We start from the raw sequence: 23,275 nt of genomic DNA on the forward strand, positions 1-23,275 counted from the left end.
ACCAAATAACGTCTTTTATTTCCAAAATGGAGTACGGAAGTACTCCATTCTGGAATGAAGATCGGTACTAGCCGAACTCCACCAAATTAGTCCTCGCCAGTAGTCGAGTTCATGAGTATTGACGATTTTAGGACTTCTAGGGGAGAGAGTATGGGAGACAACTGCTGCCATCTGGTATTCGTAAATCCTAGATGGTATATTATCGTTCTGAAATAGTGCGATTGGTATCGTCGATTTTTTCTGAGTTCGGTGTGTTAAAATCCGTTTCCGTGAGAAAAGAAAATTGCTTGTCAGTGCTAAAAAAATCTATCCACGGTGAGCAACTAACATCGAATCTACACGGGTCTTTCTTCGGGTGGTTTTTTCACTGTCGAATCACAAGCCTACATATGTGACAATTCATAATATTCTATATGCTAAATGCAACAATGTATACTATATATTAAAAGTGGTATAGTCCGACCACAGAAGCGAGAGCTATCGTTGGCAGAATGCCAAGAAGAGTCAATTCATGTTGAAGGGGAGAAAGAAATAGGGCGATGTACTAATTGGTCACCAAAACGCGAAATCACGTGCTTTATACGTAAAATTTTCCAACTGTTATACAAGCAAAATAGTTACCACTTTAAAAACTACAATGATCACAAAAGAGATGTTAATTTTCCGACATGTTATAATAAAAAACAACTCATCCCAGAAGATGGATTGAATACCTTATTATCGGAAAGAATTCTCCTTCTTTTGACATGCGCAGAAATGTCGAAGGATCACGTATCTGTGGGTGTACTATAATCTATTTTGCAAAAAAAAAAAAAAAAAGCTTTAACCTCTTGCTATACCTTTTAAACGTGGAAAAAATAGCTTATACTAAAATTAGTATTGTTAATTAGTGTGGCATATATTAATTATTAGCAAAAGTGAGTCCCGGAGGAAGACACCAAAATCAAAAAGCACTGCAGTAACTCCCAAAAATATAGAATCAAATCTTGCATTTCCCTGTGGTGTTGAAGAGATCTTCGACTTCTCTCCTGCCACCTGTAGTCGCTCAAAGGAAGCTCTGAAAGTTCTCAGGAGATAATTTCAGTACTCATGAGGGCTTCCAATTTCAGCGTTCACTTCTGATTCATTATGAACAAAGGGAGTGACAATTAACCTTGATGAACAACCGCTGTGAGTTCCCCTGTTGCTAATTTAAGTGATGGAGAGTATTTGGCTCCAAAATAGCGAATGGCTCCAAATACAACTGACTGATGAACACCTGCCTGGCAACGCATCTCTTAATAGAGTCTGTTGATGCACTGGTCGATATCATCGTCCTGTTATCCACCCATCTACAACACACTGCAATTCAGTGACCTTTCTGAAATCCATTTACAGTATTTCTATCATTGTCTTACTTGGCTAAAGTAGTAAATGGCTAAATCTTCTTGAGATTTAAATGTCCCAAATGTGTTAGTTAAACCATTCTGCAGGTTGAATCGAATTTGTTCTACTTTTAGCTGCACTTCGGAGAGATCAAGAAAGGCTAAACCAGGAACCCAGTCAGAAGACACGTGATCATATTTACCATGACGTTATGATGGAAGGGGAACTTATTCTTCAGGTAAATTGATTTATTCCGTTTTTGCAGAGATGATAAATTATTTATTTATTCTATTTCTTATATTATTAACCAAGAAATGATTACACAGTATATGTTTTGCCTACTGTTTTTTTTTTCTTTTTTTCTTTCTCCCCCCAAGCACATCGAGTTAGTCGGTCTTGGACCATGAATACGGAGATTTCCTCCGGGAGCTCTGGTTTTCCTTCAGAAACATAACCATCGAAAAGCATTTAAGATTAGGTACTTGCGCTATAGAGATATAAAATGTGGTGATAATTGGTGTGGTATTATGCCACCCCATTCAGAAATATGTCATAAGTGGAGCCAGTAACAACAACTTTAATTTAAATACTTGTTTAAAACAACTTTAAACCATTAAGCAAACATAAATTTGGTAATAAGGATCATCATGATTTCTGTTGTCTTACTGTAAACGAAATTAACAACCAAACCGCTGACGTCATACGTTTGCTACCAATAGGAATCTTGTCATTCTACGTCACTAAATTTGAGTGCTTGCAAGTAGGTTTCCCTAAAACAAGTCAGTATTAATCTCGTCTGCCTGATGAACCTTATATTAAATGAATGTTTTTTTATAGAGAGGATTTTAATCAATTCAAATTAAAAAAAAACATTTCAGTTGTTGGATGCAAAAGGAAATGGTCATATTTAAATTAACGTAAAACCTCCTGAGACTTATTGGGAACTGGACCCCATCATAAACTTCGTAAATTGTTTCACGAAAGTCAAAAACAGAAAAGTATTCCAACAACTTGCAAGACGTGAGGATCTTTTTTGTTTGTTGTTCTGTTATTTTTATCAAACGCAATGATAAATTATATACAGATTTAGTTTATGGAATTTCTAATAAGTTGGTCTATGCATTTTGATTCGGTGCTAATTACACAGTGCCGAACATACGCATTACTTTCTTGGAAAGAAATGGAGGCACATTCAGGAGTGTTGCGAGATATATTCAAAGGCAGGTCGACATTTTTGGTAGCTGCGGGGTACGTTGCCTGCTACGGCTTTCTGTGCAGATCTCGGCGTCCAGACAAGACAGACTAGGTGGGCCACGGCTTCCTACGACAACTTTTGCCGGCAGGGACGCCGCTACGGCAGGTCATACGTCAAACTCACAATGGAACACGCATCGCAGTGGTGTAAATAAGTGAGGTTTCTGTGAAATTGGTTCTTTTGTGGGTCCGCGATAGCGTGTCGGTGCCTGTGTAAATATTAGCGCAAAATACACGAGTCACGTGGTTTTAACCGGACGAGGAAACGACCCTCGTCGTGTGTTGGTTCCTAAACACAACTCATTAGCCAAGTTTGATTAGTTTCGCTGTGCGCTTTTGGCGGTCTTCAGTTCGTTGCAGCGAAATGCCTTTTACGGCAATGTTGTCGGCATGTGGTGAAAGACGCCAGTAAAGAGGTCAGAGGTTATCGCCATGGAATCTGTAACTCCAGAGATATGTCGGAAACCGTCAAGACGTCTATTTTGCTCAATCCTAATGACAACGAGATTGTTCTTTCATTATTAGGATCCATCTAGAAAGAGAGAGAGAGGCACCCAGGAAGGTAGGTAGATACTGCACAACTATATTCTGTTCATGGACATCAGGCGTCCGTCTGCAAATAGGAATTAAAATTCATTTCTTTGTTTTAGATTACTGTAGTGTGAAGATCGGAAAGAAAAGTCGTATGTAATCCAAGAAAACATATTTATTACCAGAAAGCAGTTTGTTGTCTGGGGTGCATTGATCGATCCATGCCCGTCATTTGATTTTCGGCTTTCTCTTAAATATGCGGTTTCAAGTGATTGATCCAGGATCATTCGGAAATAATACATAAACACGTATTCACTTTGTTAGTGAGTTCATCTGTCTATGCATAAACTATGTTGCGAAATTTATCAAACATAACAACCTGTTGACCCGAGTTTGGTTGCAATTATAGATACCACTCTGCTGGACAGACTTTTCTCCATCAAAATGGCAAGAAATTCCTGTCATTTTCTTGAAGGAATTTGATATTTGGTGGATTGAAATTGGACACTTTCTAAAAATGCTCATACACTTCAGATTGAGACTCTGTGCTAGCAAGTCTGTACTTCTATTTCTTTAGATATCTTACAGTTAACTTAATGCATTTCATGTTTCCGCTCGACTAGATGGTTTCCACAGAACTTCTATAACATAGGAAACACACCAGAATGTCAATAAAATGTCGTGCCTTTATTTTGTTGTCACTATGACCAGTGATCCTACTCCATACCATGAGAAAGTATCATTCTCTCAGCGATACCACAATGAACAGATGAGAATATGATAGACTGTAGTTAAAAATGTTTTCTCCAGACCTACCATGTCTGGACACATCCATCTAACTTGAAAAGCGTTCATCTTGATTTGTCACTCCACACACACCTACAGCTATCCAAAAGGTCTGTACTACGCAAGTCGAATCCGGTTATTGTTTCAACTTTCGCAGGTAACAGTAGTTCTTCAATGGAATCCAAAGCTGTGGATTCAGTATGTAATCTTCCAGCACAAACTTGTGCAGGAGTGAACGCCCTGAACTCTTGATTAAGAAGTTCAAAGATCTACGACCTTTTTCATAGCTGTCTCTTCCCTTTTCATTAATTGATTTAATCTCTATTTACTTCTCGAGTCTTTTTTTATACCATTTCCATCTTCTACGGTTGATCTCAGATGTTTCTCACTTGCAACTACAAGAACTGATTGATAGGGAAAGAATGTATGGCATCATTTAGTAATAGCTCCATAGAGATCAATTAACTTTAAAAACTAGGTTCCATTTTGAGGTATTTGCGCGCATACAATACGCTTATTTAATAAACAAGGTATAAAGGGAAGTTTCCTTGTCTTTGCTTGCTGTGCCACGTGGGGTTTTGCTATTTTATTGAATCATCGTCATCAGTGGTTCCAATGGACTTAACGTCGACGAACTTCCTGGTATTCTTGGATTTATTAACCGTAATTCTAGGAGAAGGTGGTTAGTCCTATGCCTATAAGTATCCTTTGTCTGTAAATTGTGCGTGCGTGATAGACGGAATTCGAACCTAGATCTTTCCAATCAAAGGGTTTCTTCTATATCGACTGAGCTGCAGAGGTTCTGTTATTTTCTGTACGACATGAAAATAAAAGATGTCCATTTACAAGTATATAATAGCTCTATTCTAGATGAAAAGATTGTAATAAAATTTGCTATTTTATTTATTTTTTTAACTTGAATTCCACCCAGGAAGTGTTGAAACCTGAAGAACATTGTTATCGTGGGAGCGTAAGGATTTAAATAGTACAGAAACTCTACTCTGCAAACAATTTGGAGTGTTTTCAAGTCACTTCAGGACCCTCCCCCCCCCCAATAAGCAGATCACTTCGAGGGGGGGGATGACGGAAACATACTACCACCTAAAGACATTCACAAACATCAGGCTGTCTGTGGGATTTGAATTCACAGTCTGTTGGTTGGAGAGTGGATACGTGGAATCGCTATCCCCTAGGCCAGCAAAGCTGACAGATTTCGTGTCAGTATTGACATTTGTGGAATAATTTCAATTTTGGTGTAAATTAACGAACTTTAGCAATTAAACTGTGCAAACTGGTATTAATTATATTCTTAAGTTTAGTCGATTGCCATTAACTGCATATTTGTTAACTGAATTAAACCAAAATGTTTAAACAATTAGAGACAGCAACGCTTTGAGATACACGTTTATTAATGGCGAGCTTGAGTTGTTTGAATATGACTATACAGTATATGTATAAGCATATTTGAACACGCATAATCTTACTTGTGTGTTCTTTGTTCAAGGAACTTTGGAACTTCTCTTAAACTAGACACAATCGATTTAGCTCGATTCAAATCGTTTGAAGGCTTTCAGTAATTAGAAACAGGTTGAGAAACCCTGTGGGAGGACAAGAACTTGTGGGTATATGAAAACGCCATTTACTCTGCACTTTCTTCTCCGTCGAAGTGTTTTTGCTGTTTCCTTAATGTCGCCTTCTTGTTTTTTTTCCGGTCCAGTGATGGTCTAGTCTAACGATCTTCCCTCCAATTGTTTCACCTTTCTTGCCGGGCCCTTTCCTTCCCACAGCAGTGACTCTATTAGAATTTCGGAACGAGGCGTGGTGGAAAGCTTCGATACAAACAGTGCACCAGCCGATCTCGCTTTGTTTCACCGTGATAAATGGCCTGACACATTTCACGTTTTCTCTGTGGAGAAGGTACGGCCCACACTTGCCATTTCTTTGCACCTCTGCACAGATAACGTCTCGGATTGAAGAGATGCATTTCACCCTCGTGTGCACTTGATAATCGTGTCTAGGAATTGACAAAGAACTCTCAGGTGGGCATTAAGGAGAAACACATAGGCTACCCTTTGTACTCTGCTAGGATCTAAGTGGATATCGCTAATCGATTTATTGAAAATGCATCGCAAGTATTAATTTTGGCTAATTTTGTGAGATGATGATATAAATTTGATTGGCTCAAAATCACCAATACATGCAACAAAACAGGACATTAAATAAAATGAAAGATAATGATAAAGACAAAAAAAAAAAGTGGAAGGTAATTTTAAGACAGAAAGTAATAAATGAAATGCAGATATATATAAAATAAACTTGCAAAAATATTTGGAATGTAATATTGTCGTGTGATTATTTTTTATAAGCAGTTAAAATTAAAATTCGATTATATACATTTGACATTTACTGTTTCACTTATTTTGCCAAGATACGAAATATTTGTAGCCTCTAGATTCTTATTTGGTAATCAATATCATTCATTGTTTTAATAACGTAGTTTCAGAAATAACACACTCCCGAAGTTTTAAAACACAAAATTCAGAGGGCGCTGTTGATATAGAAAGTTGCAGACGATTGTGCAGAAAATTAACATACTTGACGTTATTTGGTGACAAATGCTATTTCTGCCGGTGTATAATAAAGGTGACAAGGCTGAATATAAGAAAACGAAATACTGTAATTTGCTATTTCCACCTACATGACGATATGTGAGTATATTTTTAAACTAAAGTGAATTTTTTATAAATTTTTATTTTATGTTTATTAAATGATATTGTTTACTAAGCACTAACCCTAACGCTTTCAGCATGAACTAAAATAATAAGATATTAATATCTATAAGCTTTGTAATTAATTATATAATAATAATTATCTTCGTCCTCGATGATTCTTTAACTCTAGTAAAATAATAATAATGCGCTTTATTAAATTATAGATTATAAATTGTATAACAAGTGCAGGTTATTCCTACCAGTTTCCTAGACTAGCGTGTCTTTGCTGAGCATCCATTACTACTTCATGCCAATCTACCTATCTCATTCGGGGTTTATCTCTTTAGTCCTCAGTCGTCTTTTTCTTACAGAATCTTTTTATGACGAAATCAATTACAAGACTAAATAAAAAAAAAAAAAGGCGACAGAACACCCCTCAGTCAATCAAGTCACTATACATCCTGGTGATTTATGAAGCTTTAATGTATAGCCAATCTAGATTAGATCACCTTGCCCTTCAACCGTGTTTTTATTTTGATCTTTTAAATACTTCATTCCATTTTCTCTCTCTCTCTATTTCTTTCCATGTAACTTATTATTAATAACTTCATATAGACCTTTGTAATTATTTTCTCTAGCTGCTTTTTCTTTCTCCCCCCCCTTTGGCGTAGTTGCTTTTCGTTGTAGTTGGTAGATCCAAAATAGCGGCTAAGTGGAGACAGAGAGTTGTAGAGTAGGTGCCCTCCCTCGATGAGTCTTTGGACTCCCTGGAGGTGTTACATAATAATAATTAATTTATAGTTTATTGAACATAAAAACAAGACAATCATTATGAACTGAAGAAGTTACACAAGGTGGTCTAGAGTGTGGCTTTTACAAACATCCATGACTAGATTTGAATTTGCAACTTTTGCTATAGAGAGACTAATAACTTTACTTGGTTAATACTTTAATTGCTGTAAGCTCTATAAATTACCGATTCGAATGGCTGATATATAGTGTTTCTGGTGTAAGTTTGAATTCCACTGTGGTATGGGTGTGTGTGATAATCTTTAAATGGGCGAAGATGTCGTAGTAGCCATCTTCGACCATTTAAATTTTCAATGTCAGATCAGCGTAGCTCAGAATAACATTCCCATGTCTTCTTGAAGGAGACAATGTTTTGACTCTAGATTCGGCTTTCAGGTGTATTTTATGTGGTTTACTCACATTATTAGTGTGTATGTGTGCGCATCTTTCATGGGGTGGGGTTGTCAAAAAAAGGAAAGAAAAATGTTTAATTGAATAACAATAATTTTCTGTTTTGATTTCTTTGCAAGGAATTACTTCACATCCAACATAGTTGCAAAATGCACGTGTAGTGAACGTGAACTACAAGTGAAGGAAGAGCCATTGATGTTTTTATTTTAGTTTAAACTGGGATTGTGGTACCGGCGACTCCGGAATCGTACGTAAAAGATAGCTTTCACTTTCAGTTTATAGGTCGATACAATGAAAAAATAAATCTAATGCCTGCCCTCCAACATTGAGAGAGAGAGAGAGAAAAAAAATTATCTTCAATATTTAATCATTTAATCTATTCGATTTATGAATTCTATTTATAGAGACTATATAAGACCAATTGCTAGTTGGCTCAGTTGACCTTGTTTGAGCTAAATTTAATTGCATCAAACTCAAAATCATTTGTAATCTCTTATATTAATACAAATAACTTCGTATAAATTAATTATTAACCTTCATATTATAAACGTACTGTTATCACTCGTGCGATATTCTTTTGCCAGATGGCGTATCGATCTTTATTTGTGATTTAAAGAGCAAACGCAGCACCAACATACACACGCGCACAAACAGAGCACGAGAGAGATTCAACTGCATGCCTAGAATCTCTTAGAGTGTTAATCTATTGCTGACGGCGGACCCTTAAGGTTCATCATTCCCTCCGACTGCTTTATACAAAGACCGTCTTGAGTCGGTCGACACCATTCCTCAAGCGGACGCCGCCTTAGGCCAATAACCCTACAGCCCTCGAGCAATAAACACGGCAGACTACTGGACACGATGTGGGAATCCGCCAGATGTCACAGCAGCGGTGAGATTGAGCGCGTGGGCTGAATTCTAATCGGGTCTTTAAGCTCGTGGACTGACATCGAAAATAATCTCCTCTGCAATTTCTGACCATCTTCTGAGATGTGTGTTTGCAATTTCTCTTCTTCTCTGACGGCTCGCAGTCATTTGTCACCTGCTGTCTCCTCCATTCCTCTGTAGAAGAAAATTAATTTTGTGTGCATCTCTTTTTTATGATTATTAGTTCGAATATCTTGAAGACCTCGAAATTTACTCTTTGAAAACAGTTCACATATCGAACACTACAAACGTATTTGATGTTTACAAACAGTTGGGCACCTTTGTTGACAAGCAGTCTTAGTACAGAATATCATTGAACTTTAATGTTCATGTTCACTGAATTGATTTAGCAATTTTTTTCCTTCAGTAAGTTTCAGAGGCTCGTAAAAAAAAAAAAAGAAAAAGAAAGGTATTTTTGTAGAAGAAACACCTTGGGTCAATAGCATCATGACCTGATTTCTATTATGCTTCTTTTTTTTTTTTTAATTTTTCTACTTTTTTTAAAATCATTTTAAAAGAAGAAGAAGCCACAAGTTTATTAGTGGCGAAGTTTCATTATCTTTGTATTTACGATCGTACAAAGCCTAGCTTATTCTTAATTATAGTTATTGGTCGAAAGTCTTCGTATCCAATTGACAATTAGCTTTTCTGTGATATTTTTAGCATACAAAAATGTTTCTCGCCTACAATTTTGCATAAACAATGCCACCTAACACTGAAACTGAAGAGTAATAATTCTAATACAGCGATTCTCAACTTATGGGGCGCTTCCCCCTTGGGGGGAGGGAGAAATGCCTAAAGGGGGGACGCGAAAAAAGTGGAAATCAAAGGAAAAACTGAAAAACTACTTTATTGAAACAAAAGCATTTAATGAAACTATTTATTGACACAAAAACAATATAAAAACAAAAACATAAAATACACTCTGAAAAAAAAAAATGTATAAAATCCACTATATTGAATAAACTAGTTACGGTTACGTATCAATATTGCAAAATATACCGAGAAAATTAAAACTAGACCTCTCGAGGTTTGTTAACATACCTCTTATAAAGTGTTTCCAAATGTCTTTTAAGTTCATTCGGTTTCTTGCTATCAGCCACCAAAATTTTCGAACAAATAACACACAGTCTTTCTGCATCATTTACTTCAGTCTTTGTAAAACCGAAATGTAAATATTCTGCTGCATACTTTCTTCATTTTCCTTTTGGAGTGATATGCTGTGAACCTGAATTTGTTAACGTCGATGTTCCACAGTCGTCAGATGCTCGCTTACGTCCAATTAACAATTTATCCATTTTTCTACACTAGAAAAGGTTGTTTTTATGCCGTGTATCACAGTCGTTGCGAACAGGAGTAACATAACATCGACTTCTCACTGTTGCAGTGTTGCTGCCGTCTTGTAGTTTCAAGCCTTATTTATACTCTCAGAAACATTTCCAGAACATTCGAGACTTCCCGTAATGAAACGGCGAATGTTTCCGAAAGGCCGATACGATTCAACAGTCTGTGCAGTGACGCCAGATCTATACAATTTTCGAAATATTTGATGACGTATTTAAATTTGTATGAATATTTAAGCATATTAATTAATTCCTAGTTCTTTTTTTTTTTTTTTTGTTAACTTTTATGGGTTTTGTCAGTGTCTCAACACAAGAACTACAAGGGGGGGGGAGGTCGGGGCCGCCACAAAAACTAATATTAAAAAATGGGGCACACACGAAAGAAGGTTGAGAAACACCGCTGTAATGATAATGAGTCGCTTGAAATGCTATAACTAGAACTCAGTTTCCTAACTTTAGAAACTACGCAGTTCTTAAAAAAGAAAATTTAATAAGAATCACTTTACTTGTGTTTCTCGAAGCCAAGATGAACAAAAACCTTCCACAGAACCGACTGCACGTTTTGGTGTTGATTCAAAATGGATTAATGCTAAATTATGCCCCTGAAAAAGAACTTTCTTTTCCCCGTTTTACGAAAGTAAAATAACTTTTAAAAGCTAAGACTTTACCAGCCCAAACGCCAAAGAAAAAGAAAAGAAAAAAACGTTGAAAATGCAGGAGCAGATGTTTTCACAATACGACATACCTTTACAACGCTTAGCTTATGAAATATGAAGCATTTCAGCGATCAAATAAGCTAAACTTCTCATTATGAAATAACGTGTGGCATTTTTGCGAAAAGTATTATTATTTTTAAAGATATTTTATTTAGGGCCACCTATTTTTTGCATTCCTCTTATGTTAGTGAAAAAGAGAAGGGTTTAAGAAGAATTTATTGAACTCGCTTCTCTTCGACTAAAGTTATAAGAATAAACTCACCGTAGAATATTTATAACATTTTATGATTAAATAGAACTTGAATGACTGTACGACGCAATTTCTAAGAAATACAGTTGAAAGAAGAGTTTTCCAAAGAACGGAATTGGGGAGGGGATTTGAGGGTCGAACAAGAAAAGAGTTGTGTCTGGTTGCTGCATATGTTTTAATAGAAACTTTGGGAAAAATATAGATACTGAGTTCGATGAACAACGCCTACTTATTTGTAGACTCATGCAGTAGTTTCCTTTCTCATGCGGAGGAAACTCAATTCGATTGAGTTTCCTTTCTCATCCGTCAGATGAGGGGATGAGTCCCCCATGAACAAATCTTTGCCATCTGGTTTCTATCTTTGGCCATTTCCATCATCTTTCTGAAGCTTGATAATTGCGACCTTTCCTTCAAAGACTGGAGCCAAGTTATTTTTGGTGTCCCTCTTGATCGTCTTCTTGCAGTGATTCCATTCAAGATTACATTTGGTAATCTCTGAAAGGACATTCTCTGGAGGTGTGCATACCATCTTAATTGCTGATTTAGAATTATTTCTGTGGTTTAATTCGTGTTTGACTTGCTTATTTGTTTTGTGTTCTGATCAGTGAGCAGTGGCGGCTCGTGGCTTGAAATCGTGGGGGTGCTGCAACTTTCGAAATATACATACACACTGTAAGTACAGTGTATACGTGTTTGGATAAAATATCAAAATTATGATAAAAATTAAAAAAAAAAAATTAAACATGAAAAAATATTGCATAATTTTACCAAATTATACAATTTGGTATAATTAAAAATGACTTAAAAATAAAATATATTCTTCTTGTTTTGTTTCATGAAAAATATTGTTTATTATCGATAAAATTATACAGTTTAGTATAATTCAAAATTACTTAAAAATAAAATCCATTATCACAACCCCAATACTGTTCTAAAATAAAAATTATAACGATGTTATGTCTTTAATTGTAATGTCCAAATATCTAAAGAGACGGAGTAAACACGATAAGCACTACGAACACTCTACTACTGGCGCAAACTGCACATAAACAACAGTGGAACTGGCGACGGACAGTGCCCTATTACGCTAATAGCTCGCATCTCACTATGACGTACATATGCTTGCGCGCGTAGCAATATGGCGCTGTGGTAAACACAGTGCTGCTAGCGTCCTTAGCCCTCCTAAGTGCTACAAGATGGATTTTTATTATTTTTTATAGAAACTATGAGAATTTTGTAGGATTGTTGATGATAAAATTAAATATTACAAGCAAATATAAATAAATTAATAAATAATTTATATATCGAGAAAAATTGGGGTTGCTGAAGTTCCGCAGTGTCTATGTACGGGCCTCCCCTGCCAGTAAGTCTTATTTTTCTTAATCATTTGATTTCGAATGTTCAGATTTTCTGTATTTCTTTCTGATTGACTGTCTACGTCTCAGCTCCAAGCGTTGCTGTAAGTATAATATTAATAAAATTTATAATAAATTTTATTAATGGACAATAATAAAAATAATAAAACTATTAATAAAATAAGAATAGACAAATTCAAAGTACTGAAAAGGAGTCATGAAGGGTTGCCCACTTTCACCAAATTTATTTGCTATTTATGTCGATGAAATATGCAAATCCATAGCTGAAGAACCAGGTCTACATATAAATGACACATAAGGACTACTATTATTTTATTTTGTTTATTTATTTTGGACAGAAAGGAATATATTGAGAAATTATTAAATATTAAATAGCTGTATAGGCTGAAGATTTTTTTTTTATTGAGAAACCACGTATGAATTTATGTGTGCCAAGGAAGATCGGCGGCAAAAATAGACAAGAGTTTTAAAATTTGAGGATTAAAACATTTATCAAGTGAGGAATTTGATATAAAAGCTCGTACATTTCAGTTTGTTTCATGAATGAGCGTTTATATACGAGGGTAGCCTGAAAAGTTCTCGGCCTCGACCATACATGACAACACTATCGGCAAGATTTTTTTTTTCTAAGTTGGTACATCTATCGTAAGCATCCACGTGAAATTGCAAGTCATTCTATCAAGTATTTTGTTTTTTTTTACAGCTGTCTGAAACAAAAGTGTTGTCTTGAAATGGATAAAATTGAGTATCGTGCGGTTATAGAATTCTTTGTAAAAGAAGGTTTAATGCCAAAAGAAATTCATTCCAAGTTCATAAAAGTTTATGGGCACTCATCTCCTTCGACAATTAAGAAATGGGCTGCTGAGTTTAAACGTGGCCGTAACCAGCCTTGAAGATGATACACGTGAAGGACGTCCAAAAAGTGTAACAACACCAGAAATCACTGAACAAAATTTCGCAAAATTACACTGTGAAAAACTATCTTTATGAGAATAGTTGCCAACTATCTTTATGAGAATAGTTGCCATCCATGGCAAGTAATTTAACACAATAATTCAACAGAAATTATGTGCATTTTCCGGCCTGGTTAGCCAAAGGGTTCGAGTATCCGCTTTGTAACAAACAGGCTGAGAATTCAAATCCCTCCTTTGAAGTGATCGGTCATTACTAGTCATACAAATCAAATCATATTTTATACAATATAATCAAATCATCACAATGCACATATTTATCCAATACATATTTCATCATTTGATGTCTATTTGATGGACATCTAACAAACTCTTTATATCAGAGCGCACTGGAAGCTGAGTTGCAGGGCGTAATGGGTTGGAGTATTTTTTCATGGTATGGAATTGGATCTTTGATTTAGTACCTGGAAGGATAGCCAACTTTTCTGAATAATTTCATATTTCGTTCATTTGTGGAAGATTTACGAAACAACCCATGCCTCTGTCACTGCAGATGCTATTACGTCATGGTTTGAAAGGAATGATGTGGAAGAATGTGACACCCATGTACTGTTTGGAAGGTTGGGTTAGTAGACCTTCCAAAAACGGTACATGGACTGGTGTTCATGTTGAACGAAGAATGTTTCAGAATTTAAATGATATATTTATTTAAACTTGTATTGAAAATTTTAAATCAATTTTTAAGACTTCTACATCCGTAGTCCACACAGATTTTCTCTTTTTAGTTTGAATGATCAAATCCAAAAAAAGAACAGCTTACTAAGTAATCTTAAGATAATCTTAAAGGTCACAATAAAGGACAAAGAAAGAAAGAAAGTTAAAAAAGAAAAAAAGAAACGCAACAAAATACTCTAGCTGGTATTAACTCTGTAAAAAAAAAAAAAAAAAAAAGTTGAAATCTTTGGAATGGTAGTATGACAAGATTCATGTGCATTAAGATTATATCATAAATAAGACGGGGTTATATTTAAGAAGTACGTGTACTTGTGGAAAATATCTCATTGCCTTTTGCCTTCTGATTATCTTGCTCTCAAAGCCGTTTTATTCCAGTATATATTTTTAGGTTTTCAGCTAATGCCAGACAACCTGTGCTTAGTTCCTGATATAGTTTTGCCACTGAAACTGTTGTCATAGCAACGTACTTGTACTCCTTAACAAACTCGAAATCCTCGTGTCGTCAGGCTATCGCGAAGAAGTAGCTAGCACTTTATTGGCCCACTATTAGTGAAGTCAGGCTGTCTGCGCGTGATTTATTGTTGACATGCGCTGTTAGCTGTCATGGGAACGCCCAAAACCTTCTATGGGTGCAATTTACTAAGAGTGTGTAATTCGTTCTTACTATCGGGGGTGTGCAACTTTCTGTTTTCTAATTTGGTCATGGGAGTTGAAAGACGTTGGAAGCAGACAACGAGAGAGAGTCACCGAGATTTTTTTTTTTTTTTTTGAGACAATCTCTCCGATGTGATAAGTCTTGAGGAAAACAAGAGGGAGGAAACCTCGTTTTGAAGGACTTTTGGAGGTCATGAGTGACCAAAAAAAAGAAAAAAGAAAAAAGAAATCAGGCTCAAGATAACACTTTGATGAAACAGTTCATAAAAAGAATGACAAGAGAAAGATAGTATGAAGGAAGATATTTCGGACGGAAGAATAAAGCTAGTTACTTCATCTTTTTATCTGCTTTCTTTATATGGAAGATGAGGAGGGAGGGAGGGGGCTTTGTCCGTGCTCGTTCACCACATATTATATGGTTAATGTGCGATGTAAAATGCAAGTTAATTCTTATCTTAATATTTTGATTCATTTCTCGATGGCAACATGAAAAAACCAATTATACGAAACGATCGTGTAATTGTGAGTGCAAGCAGTGTGAATGAATTCCAAGAATAAGTATGATAGCCGGTGTGTGTAGTATGTGGCCTCCCTCGATGAGTCTCTGACTCCCTGGAGGTCTCTCTTAATATTAATAATAATAATTGTCACAGAAGAAAAATGCTGCAATTTTAATTCATTGCACACCTGTGTTCATCTCAATATTCAGCTGTTATTGGAAGCAGATAGTTCCAGAAATATGTATCAGGTTATTTTTTCTTTGGCTAAGTTCCAAAACGATTTTGCCGACTACATCTGTGATATTAGTTGTTGTTAGTCTTTGGATTAGCACTGCCATCTATCGGCAGTCATCGTAAATTATTCTTGATTTAAATATAAATGGTTATTTGCAATTTAAGTTAATCGACACAAATTTTGATTTTTGTTCAGAGTTTCAGAACACATTCACAGATGACTTAAATTCAACGCCTGCTTTTTTTTAGCTTTTTATTACAAACTGTTGTTTGCATCGAATTCTGCTTTATATTTATCAAAATCCCATTAGCAAACATCACTTTATTTAACATGCAGCCACTGCATGACCTTTTTAATCGGTGATATTTTGATTTAAACACATTTTCAAAATAAAATCAAAAATCATACGTTTTTGTGAATAATGAAAGTGTGTAATTTTGTTAGTTTCAACTTGGTTTACTTTATCTTTCTTTCTCAGGCATTGAATGGGTTCCTGCTGATCCTCACGTGCGAGGGAGAAGTGTTTTATGCATCCCACACAGTGGAAACCTACCTCGGATTCCATCAGGTAAGCTTCCTCATCAATTATACTCAGAATGGTTTACTTAAATAAGTTTTATTACTATTATTATAAGATCATTGTCGTAATTTTTTCTGATACCAGATCGATCCACACCAGCTGTGTTCAAGGAATAGGCGGATTGATCTCTCTCTCTCTCTCTCTCTCTCTCTTTGAAATAACGGCATTTCCTTGCAGTTCCGAGATTCTCCCTTCGTTGTCTTCTAGAGTCGCAATCGGTATTATTAACAGTGACTCGTGGTTGGAAAGATAGATTCAAATCCCGAAAAGTACAATAGGAACTTTTATAAAGTCTTTTCATATACAAATCTGTTTGCAGGTCTCCTATGGGGGTTGCAAAGTTTATTGCTTTCCACTCTATAAACAGGCAAAATTGTCAGAAGAATACACTCCATTCACAGACATGAATACATCAGTAATCCTAACTAAAAACGGAAAACCTTTTAAGTAGTTCTTTTTCGATTTGATGCAGCAAGCCCATCGTTCTCATCATCGTTGAAATTTGCAGAATTTATGTGCTTTGAGGTTGCAAACACTGGCTACGACTTTGAAATCGGGATGATGTGAGTAGTTTGAGTTTTGGAAAGACTGAAAAGTGACGGGTGCCAGATTTTGGAGGAGAGAAAGAGAGAGAGAGAGCAATCATCATGCTGTTTTAGCTAGAAATGTTCAAGGACGAAGCAAAACACAATCTCCTGATAGTCTACAGACACATAAATACGTTACGTTTTGATTTTCTCTGGACTTCCTAGGTTTATTGTCCGAAACGGACCTCAGTACTCTTTCAGACCAGAAAAGGAATAAAATATATCAGTCATGCTCATTATTTCTTGTAGAAAAGCAATTTTTAACAAACGAGATGCTTTACTGCCAGTTCGAATGTCATCTAGGACAATACTTGAACACGTTTTGAGGTGTATGGAAACCTCCGCACCAGACCAGCTAACTCACTTCAGCTCAAAAAAAGATTTTAAAGTTTTTTTCAGTTGAAGGTAAGTTAGTTGGTCTCATAACAGAGATAGGAAGGTTTTCCTCTCAAAACGCGTTTTTTTTTATTTTTTATTTTTATTTTTTACCCCAAAACAAACAAAAGAACGCGCAATTTGCAGACATGACATTGGCTTCATCCTTTTATTTGCTTCGACTAACAACACTTGACGTCTATTCTAGAAATTTATGAATCAGGAAACGTAATTTGGGATTCTCATCCCAAATGAAGTATGAAAACATTCTGAAGGCATCTTTAAGCTATTCGCAATCTTAAAATAACTCCAAATTGAATAGGACTACTTATAAATGGAGCTGAGATAGAAAGTAGTTATTTACTAAAATAAAGAGCCCAAAGGCTTCACTTCGGCGATGCAAAAATTACAAAAATCAAGTGGATATTAAATCCAGCATTATTTCAAAACCGAATACAGAAACTATAAAAGTTTCGTATGAAATTTGACCAGAGAGCTTACGGGAATACACTCGCCGGTATTTACGAGTTGCCCTAGCGCGGACCTTATAGGAGACATGCCCGCAATGACAAGCGTCCATGCAGTTCTCTAATTTGGAACCTTTTTTTTTTTTTTTGGTAAATAGGTTTTCTAGTAAATTTCAGTTTTAAGTCTGGAAGAAGAACAACCCATTTTACTACACGCGCACGTTATATCTCCTCGGAAAAAAATCTAAATAAAATGTTGAGTCTCAAAAAATATGCGAATTGAGTTCAACGTGAAAGTAACTCTGTTTATGTAATCTACAGTTTCTTTGTAGTTCTAGCACTATTTTCGTCGACAGTGTGTTCCTCAGTTGCCCTAAGCTGTTCACGCACGTTTTTACCGTTCACCGCGTGAAAAACGAGAGTTCAGATACTTTTAGTATTCTTTTTTAACTGACAAGAAAATTGAGACGTACACAAACGCATGTTCTGGGACTGTGTGCCATTTGTTAATTAAACTCCAATTATCGCCTGAAATCGTGTACGCAGATTTCGAGATTGCCATCCAATCAGCTTGTAAATACACTCCGGCCTTTTATTTCTGCAAAGGGTGTCCATTTCATTTAGGGTATAGCTGGTGCAGGAAGATTCAACAACTTGGTTTATCCAAACGTTATCAAAATAAAGATAACGAAATGGGAAACTTAATTTTTTCCCCCAGCCGACACGGAGTCCTCAAGAAATAAAAGACTGTTATCCCTTTGATCTACTGGGTGTACAACTACAACGCAAAGCTGATCAAAAATTTTCAATCTATATTATCGAACCTAACATAGAAAATGAAGCAGCATTTTCTCCAGAAATGTGGGACTCAACTAGTCTAACAATCCCCCCCCCCCCGCCCAAAATCAGGATTTTGGTTCTCAACCGTATACCTCCGCACATAGAAGATCGAAAGGTTGTTTAATGTCATCATCATGCGTATCAAGGATTTAGGCCTAGCGTGGCCTGTTCCGGCCTTAGAAGTCATCGTTGAATCGTTTAAGAGGACGTCCTGGTTTTCCTTTCCCTAACGTTTGTACTTTAAGGCTTGTTTGGGTAATCTTTCTGTTTTCATTCTTTCAACGTGTTCCATCCATTTATGTTTATATTTTTTAATTTTTTCTATTACCGATTCCTGGTTTAATTCTTTCATAATTTCTTCGTTTCTTTTGTGATCGAACAGAGTATACTTTGCAGTTTTTCTCATAAACTTCATTTCTGCTGTTATTAATCTTCGTTTGTCTTTTTGTTTTATTGTCCAGATTTCGCTTCCATACATTAAGGCCGGTAAGGCTAATGTATTGTATACTTTTAGTCCGGTTTGTTTTTGAACTAGGTTTGGTTTTTAATTACACCTGTTATTTTTAAATATTTTTTCATTTTTACGTTTATATCTTTTTCATTTTCGTATGTAATCATACATCCTAGGTAGTTAAATGAATTCGCCTGTTCTAAAATCTTGTTATCTATTACTGTTTTAGTTCTTACTGGATCTTGTCCTTTAAAGGCCATAGTTTTTGATTTTCCTGTTGATATTATCATACCATAATCTTTGGCTATTTCATTTAGATCTAAAATAGCTTTCTGTAAGTTATCTTCAGAATTTGTAATTATTATTTGGTCGTCGGCAAAAAAGAGAGTGTTTAAGTTAACTGTAGGTGAAAGTTTAATTCCTTGATGTAAAATTTTATTCCATTTTATTATTATTTCATTTAAGTAGATATTAAAAAGGGTTGCTGAGAGGGGACATCCCTGTCTGACTCCTTGGTTTATCTCTCTCCTGTATGATAGCTCATGATTTAATCTTATTTGTGTTTGATTATTTTCATATATACTTGTGATAGCTTTCAGGATATTATTTGGTATTTGTCTTTCTTTTAATATGTTAAATAATATATTTCTTTTTACTTTGTCAAATGCTTTTTCAAAGTCAACAAATGCAATATGTGTTTCTAAATTGTATTCCCTTCTTTTCTCTATTACTAATTTTAGGCAGAAGACCGGGTCTATACATGATCGTCCTTTTCTAAATCCATTCTGTACTTTTAACATAAAGTTTTCAGAATATTTTATTACTTTGTTATTTAAAATTCGGCTATATATTTTATAACAGAAATTTAGTATACCGATACCTCTATAGTTTTTAGAATAATCTCTGCTACCTCTTTTAAAGATAGGGATCACGATTGCTTTTTTCCATTCTATTGGGGGTGGGGGGTTACCAGTTGAATAGATTTTATTTAGAAATAATAGGAGTCTTTCTTTGAACCCTGTCGTCTAATGTGAAAACTGTTTCCCATGAAGAATTTTGGGATTTAACTAGTGTAATAAAACCCAGAGAATTAAGGTTTTGGGATTTAACCGCATAATTCTGCGCGCGCGCGCACACACACACACACACAGACACACAGAGCATATCTTTATAGAGTTTTGAAGCATATTAACAGCTCGTTAACTGTGGCATCTTATAACTTCGGGGAAAAAAAGAAAAAAAAAAGACATCAAGCTGTAACTTTACACTCTGATTACATTTGTCAAGCCTTATTTGTTCGCAATTCGATGACATCTTCGAAAAAAATTGTATTCGTGTGCAGTTTGGATGCCTCTTCACATCCACACGTACTGCTTACAAAACGAAGAACTGTTTGTCGCAGACTCTTCTTTCTTGTTTTCCAAACACACAAACAAAGCAATTTCGGGTTTTCATTCTTCTGTTTTTGCGAGCTGCAATTACCGTCCCCACTCCATAATGGTTCCGACAGTCTATTTGCAAATTGCCTCCAACACTCCGCCCGCGTCCCGACCTTACCGCGACCCTTCGGCCTCCGGTAGGCGGGGCTTCGGTAACAGCGGGATAAAATGAAAGCGGTTCTCTCACCTCCGTACTCCGGTACACCCGGCATCATCTGTCCCTCGCACCTTTGATCCGCCAGTTCATTAATTAGGACGGCACGAGTTATAATTAGGCGGTAGACTGGCGAGAGGCCCGGTCTTGTCCCGGTAATGAGGCTATCAATAATACTCTCCAGTTTAATGATTAGCCCCTAATGGAATCTGTATTAAGCCTACTTCCAATCTCCTGCAGTAATTAAAATTTTGGGCTGTCAACATTTTTTCGGTCGGCGGAAAACAGAAACGCCACAAACGACGGATGAGAAACAAAGTAAAGCACACGCAGCTAAAGAAACGTGGCGAGAGAAAAAATAATAAAGAAAAAAAAAAGGAGGTGTTAGAGAAACGTGCCGTGACTAATTGCATTTGAAAGGAAAGGTTCTCATGGCAAGTCCTAGTGAGAAAACTAACTCATAAATACAAGATATACGCCCCTCTTGGAAACCCACAAAGTTTGCAGTCAGAACAGGAGTGATTAAGACCGGTTGTTGTCTTAAAAACAACAAAACGCATTTTGTTCTAATTATACGAATCTTTTTCACGGTCTCCATACAACACGTTCCTGATATTATTTGTTTTAGATAATTCTTATGTGTACATATTACATATGCACAGAAGAAGAATGTACACAGGACTCGCATTAAAAAAAAAAAAAAAACCAATAAATCTTAGTTGTGCTCTTTTCTATACAAATAATTGATTGATGCAGTGATGCCAATTTATCCTGTAGTATGGATAAGAGTCTGCACGTATCCACAAGAAATGAGTTTTTGTGACGTCATAACTTGGATAAAACAGAAGTGACCGAAAGAAACAAAAATAAGACGCGATCATATAGTGGAGGCAAGAAGACAATTCAGCTGATAGAAATTGAAGGTCATTATTCAAGGGGGGGGGCAGAAACAGGGTTTTTTGCGCTGTTTTTCGGTATTCCTTTTCTTCGGACAGAAACTTGTGAGGCTACTTATACCCTATTAATGGACTTTTTATCTCGACAAATGGATGTCACCACTGTCGTATCCCGAGCTTCGAATGTCGTTAGGATAATTACACAACGTCCCCGAATCATAATTTTGTCCTCGTTCGCTGTTATTACACAAGAAACGGTTCTAATTGGTGTGTCTCTTTTGTTTCTTCCTTGCAGTCGGACATTTGTCATCAGAGCGTGTACGAGCTGGTCCATTCCGAAGACAGAGAAGAACTGCAGCGACATCTAATGTGGAATTCTCATCTACCTCCAGATCGGAACGGCCTCGCAATGCCCGATGCCCTTCAAACAGGTGAGGAATTCAATTCAGTTCCATGACAGCTCCCTCTCCAATATTCGGAATTGGAATCAATATTTTTTTTTTTGGAATCAATTTCATATTTTTCTTTTATTTTTTAAATTGACATGTTGTACTTTTAGAATTTAAAATCTCAATAGTTTTGTATGAAATCGGATATGCAGCTTTAAAATCCGTTTATAATCAGAGGATTGTTGATCTGATGCTTTCACTGTCAATAAAGAGATTAAGAAAAAACTAAATCATTAATTTACAACATGCGCGATTATAAATTAATTATGCAAGTGGCTCAACTCCCTTTGTAATGTCATTACCAACCTTCTTCTTGCCCCTGTAATCTCTTAAAAGTGCGGTAAATTGCAAATGGGCTCAGCATTAATTGCTCATTTAAATACATTAGTAGTTATAAAGATGTATTTATAAAACAGAGAAGAAACGGCGCGCAATCCCAGCTCATCAGCCCTATTTAATAATTATGGGACGTGTTCCATCTTACTCACACAATAAGAATTATTCAATGAGTTATGCAAGAATCCACCGGTCCTTCCATGTGAGAAAATAGCTCTGGAACTTCGATCAAGGATCATGATTCAGCATCATTTAAGTGTAAAACACATCAAATGTTCCTTAACTTTTGACTTTTGGCCAGTTTGCTAAAATCCAAACCAGCCCTTTGCAGATGGGGGTTGTTCGGCACAAATGGAAATATCTATGGGTAAAGAATTGTCGCACGTGTATTGAAGGAAGCAGCTCTTTTACTTCGACTATGAACTAGCTTTAAATATTCTTTCATTTAGTCATTTCAAAAATAACGAAAAGATAATTGAGACAGTGAAGATTATTTGTGTTAGGCAGTGATAACCAAAGTTGAGATTTCACATTTGAAGTTGGTAAACCTGATTGTAGCATAATATTAGGAAATATGACGTAGTTTTTCGAGATCCTTAAGATTTTTTTATGAGGATATCCACCTTTTACTTTAAACTCAAATTCGCAAAGAAAAATATGATGAAAGAGAGCTCTCTCTATATATTTGCCTTTTATTAAAGTATTTTGAGGCTCCACTATCTTGGCAACATCATCTGAAACAACGTGGGTTTATTCCGCTAAGGCTTTAGAATCTCAAAGTAAATTAACTTTATTTTGTAAACGGTCATTGAAATAAAATTGAGAGATACCTCGTGATACTGAATATTGTTTATTTTTTTAAAGTATAGTATTAAAGTTTGTTATCTAGAAAGTAGAACCTCCGTAGCTCGGTCAGTATAGACGAAACCCTTTGGTCGGAAAAACCTGGGTTCGATTCCGTCAGTGATGTGAGAAACCTTTATCTGGTCTCTTTCGACTAAAGGTGAGTTAGTCGTCTCTTACGGATGTAGGGGTTTTTTCCCACCCGGAAACGGGTTTTTTATCCCGCAGAACAGGCATACCGGCCCTGTGAACACACGCAGATTACAGTCTGGGATGAATACATGCCGGTCCTGAGCCAGGATGGGGTGGGCAATGCCTACCCCATCAGTGACTAATAATAGTCACCTACGATCGGAAACGACTG

At 36.1% G+C, this 23,275-nt stretch overlaps 1 protein-coding gene across 1 annotated transcript in view; it reads left to right on the forward strand.

Moving 5' to 3' along the window:
* LOC150096401 (uncharacterized) overlaps positions 1-23,275 on the forward strand; it is a 136,408-nt gene that overhangs the window by 94,009 nt on the left and 19,124 nt on the right. The window contains exons 3-5 of the mRNA XM_090409053.1: positions 1,500-1,603; positions 15,973-16,062; positions 21,579-21,714. Of these exons, the coding sequence (XP_090265179.1) occupies positions 1,500-1,603; positions 15,973-16,062; positions 21,579-21,714 (330 nt within the window). The remainder of the gene's footprint in view (positions 1-1,499; positions 1,604-15,972; positions 16,063-21,578; positions 21,715-23,275) is intronic.

Source organism: Typopeltis vanoorti, chromosome 19 (genome assembly GCF_054136105.1).
Source record: "Typopeltis vanoorti isolate ZY-2024b chromosome 19, IOZ_Tvanoo_1.0, whole genome shotgun sequence".
NCBI classification, from domain to species: Eukaryota; Metazoa; Arthropoda; class Arachnida; order Uropygi; family Thelyphonidae; genus Typopeltis; species Typopeltis vanoorti.